This window comes from Cydia strobilella, chromosome 3 (assembly GCF_947568885.1).
Source record: "Cydia strobilella chromosome 3, ilCydStro3.1, whole genome shotgun sequence".
NCBI lineage: Eukaryota > Metazoa > Arthropoda > Insecta > Lepidoptera > Tortricidae > Cydia > Cydia strobilella.
Window position 1 is genome coordinate 16763604 of NC_086043.1, and position 6138 is coordinate 16769741.

Consider the following 6138-nt stretch of genomic DNA (forward strand, 5'->3'; position numbering starts at 1 on the left):
GTAGCGGCTACCTCCGCTCTCGGCTCGTTTATTGATTAAATTATGTCCGCAATGTCTGAATAGATGTCGCCACTAGTACACAAATTAAAAGTTCAATTTTATGCTACATTGTTATGGACATTATTGTACTTCAATGTACAATAAAATTATACATTATAAAAGAAAACATGTTTATCATTTAACTCAACTTATGAAACACCTAGTCAGTTATTAGTTTATACGAATTTGAACTGTGTGTCTTACTGAGCGTCTGTCACTCATTCTAGGTCTCGATTCCGTAAGGTCTCCAATAGACCTAGACCTGCGGTGTCTATGCTCTATTGGCTCTTCGACTTGGTCCACAAAGTCAGGTAGAGAATGAAAGGATGAGTTCAATCGCGGCATCAGAAGCGCTTCATCGTAGGAAGGAGGGAGATCTTCGTCGTGAAGGGGAACTCTCATTACCAAGGCCTCGACACGCGGCTGAGGTGTCACGCCGATGCCATTTAGAGCCGAAGTTTCAGTGGGCGGTGGTCTTGGCGGCTCCGGTTTGCTAAGAGACATTAGTCCTCGACATATGATTGACGTAATTAATACACCAATGATCACTCCAACCATCACAGCCATGAACATATACGATTCATCCGCCGTCCCATCTCGGTGCCAAGTCTCAATGTAAGCCCTCTGCCATGTTAATTGTGTCACATTAGATGGCGAGTAACATATCAACGAAGAAGCTGGGTCTACAACTTTTGACGGCTCCCTTGTCAAGTACTCATATGTAAGAAGCAAGTTTACGCCAAATCCTTCACAGCTCCATCGGTTTCCTTTTACATATATTTCCCTCAAATACGGGTTTGAGGAGAAGTATGCGGATGACCAGACTTTTTTAAACTCGTTGCCTCTCAGGTCCAATACCGCGAGGTTGGGTAATGCCGAGAAGGTGCGGTCAGTAAGCGAGGAAATTTCGTTATAGCTTAAATCTAATTTCTGCAAAGTGTGAGACTGGAAATTGTCCGGCACGCTCTCAATTTGGTTCAAAGACAGGTCAATTTCTAGTAAAGTTGTCATTTTGGTAAGGGAATCGACGTTAAGATTATCTATTAGACAGTTACTTAGATGAAGGCTTCTCAATGAAGTCGATTTGAATGAGGGGACATTTGTAAATGAATTTCTGGATAAACTGAGAGTGAGCAAATTGGTTGCTCCAGAAAATAATGTTGATTGTAGGTCAGCAATTCTGTTTTCTGATAAATCAAGATGATGCAGACCAGTCATTTCTTTAAAGGAATCGTCATGAATTTGGGTAATCTTATTCTTGGATAAGTCCAAATATTCTAGATTGCTGTTCGGCATTTCACTTATCCAGATCTCATAGTTGTTGTCTGATAGGTTGAGGGTCTGCAAGTGTGGCATGTTTAATAAAAAAGTTGGTAGAGGACGACTCAGTCGATTTCCTGACAAGTCTATTTTTTCTGCATGAGAAAACATTTCAAGCTGGCTAGGAAAACTTTCGAAATTATTATTTGAAAGAAGTAAAACCTGGGCCTGTAACAAAAAAGTTGAATTTAGTATATTTAACAAAAAATCAAACTTAAATTAGGGCAAATTGGTTTCAAGGATCCTTTGCTATTCATGTAAATTTCGTGATTAGATATACGTACATCGTAGTTTAAATTTTCTGACAATTCTGTGAGTTCTCTGTCAGAGCAGTCGAGGTAAATCAAGTTGTTAAGAGAGTAGCTCCGGCACGGCTCGTCCTCGGTATCTCTTAAGACGCCGGCCCATATGGTCGGTAGCAGCCACCACAAGGCCACTGCTAATACATCTGCAATTATATAGACAATTATTAAATTCCTTCTGCTTGTGACTTCGTCTGCGTGGAATGATGATGATGATTGATAAAAACTACCCTAAGTCCTTCCCCGAGTCTTAAACTATCTCCATGATAAATTTCATGTAAATCGGGTCAGCCATTTAAGTGTGAAGAGGTAACAGACGGACAGTTAGTTACTTTCCCATTTATACTCGTAATACTAGTAGGGGATTATGCCAAGAAGTAATAAGAAAAAATTTCACAGGGTCGGACATTTAAATTCCGCTTTCTTGAGCCTGGTAACAAATAAATTGACAATCACATTTATCAAAACTCGTGAAAGAATAGCTACATATTGATATTTTATTTAAATCAAAAACAAGATCGTGTATCCAGCTGACCATTGTAAAACTTAATGCCCATACGCTTGTTACATTTACAGACTAAATACAGCCTTCCGAAGACAACAAAACGTAGATCCCTATACCTAGCAGGTAGTCAAAAATGTACTTACCTGATTTCATTAGGGTTGTTTTTTAATCACATTGTCAAAATATTTCACTCCATTCACTTCACTCAAGGCATTATCTATGTTATCTATGCTCTATATTTACCATACACCGATATTACTTATGAATAGAATTCAGTTTTTAAATCGGTAAATTACAGTTTACGGTCATAAACAGTGGTGCAATTGTTTAATGTAAAAACTACAATTTGACTAAGCATGTAACGGTGACCATTCTAGTTTGTAGGTGCGTCTTAACTAATCTATAGGATAACAACATACAGGGGGTATTTATGTTACCAGTGTTCTTGCTCTCAAGCGTTTGTAAGTTAGTATAAGCGCCACTTGCACCATCCCACTAACCCGAGGTTAACCGGTTAAACCGTTAACCCAGTGTAAAATTGGTAACCATTGGTATTGGTAGCCATGGTAACTCCAGGTTTAACCGGTTAACCCCGGTTTAGTGAATAGTGCAATTGGCTCCAAGTGGTTGGAATTGGAAGGTTAGTTCAAGCGTTGTAGACAGGCGCGGATCCACCGTTGTGGGCAAGATGGGCATGCCCACAACCTTTTTTACACTTTCACGGTATATTGAGATCGATAGGCCTTCATAAAATAAAAAATAAAAACAATGAATCGTGCGTGATTCGGAACGCAGCAAAGAGCCATAGACAAAAATGGTGATACTGTTTGTCACATTTTTACAACATATTATCTGTTTCTTTTTGGCGCATGAATATGTATTAGAAAAAAAGAGATGACTACTGGTTGGAAGCGCGCACTCGCGCAGACCATAGACAATAGACAGATCTACTAATTTAAAAGCAAGAGTGTATTGAGTTGTATGCATGCACATGTAGATTCCCGCCAAAATGCCAAAAGTTCCGAGGCAAGCCGCCATTCTTGAAAAGTTTTTTGTTAATGTCAGTCAGGGTAAAATAGCTGTGATAGTGTGATTGTTGTTTCGACACAATGGTAAGTTATTTTAATGAAATTATTGCTATTTTACCGCTCTAATGCAATGCCCTACTCTATATATCATTTGTAACTTTATTTTAACTTTGTTTTTTGGTCATTTCGGCCAGGGTTTACCTAAACAATCAGAGCAATTTATCGCTCTGATTGTTTCTCGACGTGTAAGTAAGCTACTCTATGTATATTACTTTTATAATAAAACATAGTTACAAATTATCCAATAAAATATTCATTACCTACATTGTTTATCGATTTATTATTTGTACCTATGATATTTCGTGTTGTGTGTGATTTGTTTTCTTGAGGGGGTTTTTTGGCGTCTTCTAGTCAATGACTAAGTAAATATCTTGAAAATTAAATCCTACAACTACTCACGCAGCTGTGCAATAGGTATATATTTATGGGGCATATCATGCAATCTCGACTGAACATTTAGATTTAAAAATTTTAATTGGGTAGATTCTTTATGTACCTAGTCAAATATAAAATAATTTACCTACATATTTAGTGGTCGATTGAGTAGTAATGGAATACCTCATACTATAGGGAAATAAGTCAGCTAAGCGTAACTACGTTTACTAAGTATTAGGTTCAAGGGAGTTTAAAAATGATTCATAATACGTATGTATTATTAGTAATTTTCAAACTTTACCATACTATATATTAAGTAAGGAAACTGGTATATGGAGTACTCTATGCTTACTTATTTATCTAAGATTTGTACCCTAACATCAAAATGTTTTTACAAATATTAGCAACTCTCCCGGTTAGCGTTGCTACCGCAGAGAGATCTTTTTCTACTCTTCGCAGAGTAAAATCTTGGTTGCGGGCCTCAATGGCAGAGGAAAGGTTATCCGGGCTAGCTCTCCTGAATATACATAAAGATACGAACCTAGATATAGATCAAATAATCAACGTTTTCGCAAAAAAGAAACGTAAGCTTGAATTTGTAATTTAAGTATATACTTAAATAGCAAAATCAAACTTACGTTTGGGTGCTCCCACAGTTATACCTCGTTACCTCGCGCGTCCAATGATGATGCCTATGACAGTTCATTTTTGTATGGAACAGCTGTCACGTAAAATGTTCGTACACTTTTTTGGAAGTATAGCACATTCGTTTATTTAGAAATGTACTAATTAACTAATAAAAATACGGTATAAACATAAAATATTTCTTATCTTAAGTTCTTAAGCCTATTCAAATTTGACTTTGGAAAGTAAGTAAAGGTGTAAAACTGAGTCAAAAGTAGTACCTTAGTAATAAATGTAATAAATAGATATATATTGATTATAGTCTAGCATGACTTAATTGCTTTTAATGCAACTTATAGATTATGAAAAGCTCTGACAACTAAGTAGTCCACAAATTAGCTGTCTATCATTTATGATTTTTTACTTAGCCTCCTTGGGCTTACCGTGGGACTTAGTCAATCTGTGTAAGAATGTCCTATAAATATTTATTCATTTATTTACTTACGCAAAAGGCTAAAATGTAAAATTCTTACTTTTTCATAACCTCGATACGAATGACTCCCTGTATACATAAGTATATAACAGATTGGCTCAAATATTTTTTTGCAAAAAATTATTGTAAACAAAGAGAGTGGTGCAAAACTGAATCATGGCAAATAAATATGTATGAAGCAGACCACTGATTAATTTTTGCACGTAGTATTTATTTCTGCAATAATTACTAGATTTAAGATTTGAGAGAATTTCTGTTTATTATAAGACGCGTTACAATAACAAAACAAATTAATAATAAAATTTTATAGGAATGTAAATAGGTATAGTGTTGTAGCACTATACCTATTTACATAAAAAAATCCTATATTTTTTTTTAAAGTTCCTACTTAAACCAACTTGTCTGAATTATATTGGTTAAAAAGGAGTAGTTATATTACTAATCATCAGTCATGATCATTATCTTTAATTTCTATTTAAGTATTAAAAAATAAACGAATTATCTATTTTTAGTTCATGTACGTATAATAACTTGATGGATGTCAAAGGATATTTATGAAGATCTTAGAAGTTTTGTTATGAAAAAAAAAATAGACTACCCGACTACCCGCCAATCATACCTCTATGATTGGTGCAAAACATGGTAATAACTTTTTAAAGATAAAATTCAACATCCTATTTTCAAATTACTCAAAATGAGAAATAATTTACAGCAAACATAATTGCTTACCAAATTCGTATACCTACATTTAAGATTCATTTCAAAGAAGAGTAGAATGCGGTTCGGTTTAGCATCTAACTGTAAATAAAGTTATTTAATGTAAAATGTATACTAGCGTTTAATTTAATTTGATATCATTTGAAGTAGCCGAAATTTCATCAAATCGGTTCAGTAGTTGTAAATTAAGTCTCGCCTGGTGCATGTCACTTGCTGGTCACACTACAATTTCCGAGACACCGTCAAGACACCGCCCAGTTTAGTGTCCCTATTGGTTTACTAGCTGTGGCTAGTATAGGAAACAAAAAAAAGATTGATTGAAATTGATTAGGAATTTAATCAAAACTGACTATTTAATTGGACGAAATCAGCTCTGAATTAATTCAAAGCCAAAGTCCTGATGCGCAGGAAAAAGGAAATAGGTAATCAAATTCAAAAGTCATTCATGACTCATAATTGCTTTATGAGCGAACTTAGAGTCGCACTTGGCCGATTTTCGGTTTTCGGGTGGCTGTGACCACAACCTTTTTTGAGGGCTGGATCCGCGCCTGGTTGTAGAGCGGTAAGGGCGTGCGATTTTCAATCCGGAGATCGCGGGTTCAAGCCCTGGCTCGTATCAATAAGTTTTTCGTAACTTACCCATAAAAAAAAACTAACTACTATAGAGATATTACT

The 6138-nt window shown here is 35.6% G+C and overlaps 1 protein-coding gene across 1 annotated transcript; it reads right to left on the bottom strand.

Annotated features, from left to right (window-relative positions):
* Nucleotides 1-108: 108 nt before the first annotated feature.
* On the bottom strand, nucleotides 109-2454 carry LOC134755964 (leucine-rich repeats and immunoglobulin-like domains protein 3). Its single transcript, XM_063692678.1, has 3 exons — nucleotides 2310-2454; nucleotides 1644-1807; nucleotides 109-1527 (listed from the first exon to the last, which is right to left on the bottom strand). The coding sequence occupies exons 1-3, from the start codon at nucleotides 2317-2319 to the stop codon at nucleotides 211-213; spliced, it is 1491 nt and encodes a 496-aa protein (XP_063548748.1). The 5' UTR covers nucleotides 2320-2454; the 3' UTR covers nucleotides 109-210.
* Between the last annotated feature and the right edge of the window lie 3684 nt (nucleotides 2455-6138).

Excerpts from the sequence above, each read along its gene's own strand:
- LOC134755964 (XM_063692678.1), bottom strand. Across the intron at positions 1,528-1,643 it reads CAGAAAATTTAAACTACGAT|GCCCAGGTTTTACTTCTTTC; the intron begins GTACGTATATCT and ends TTTTTGTTACAG.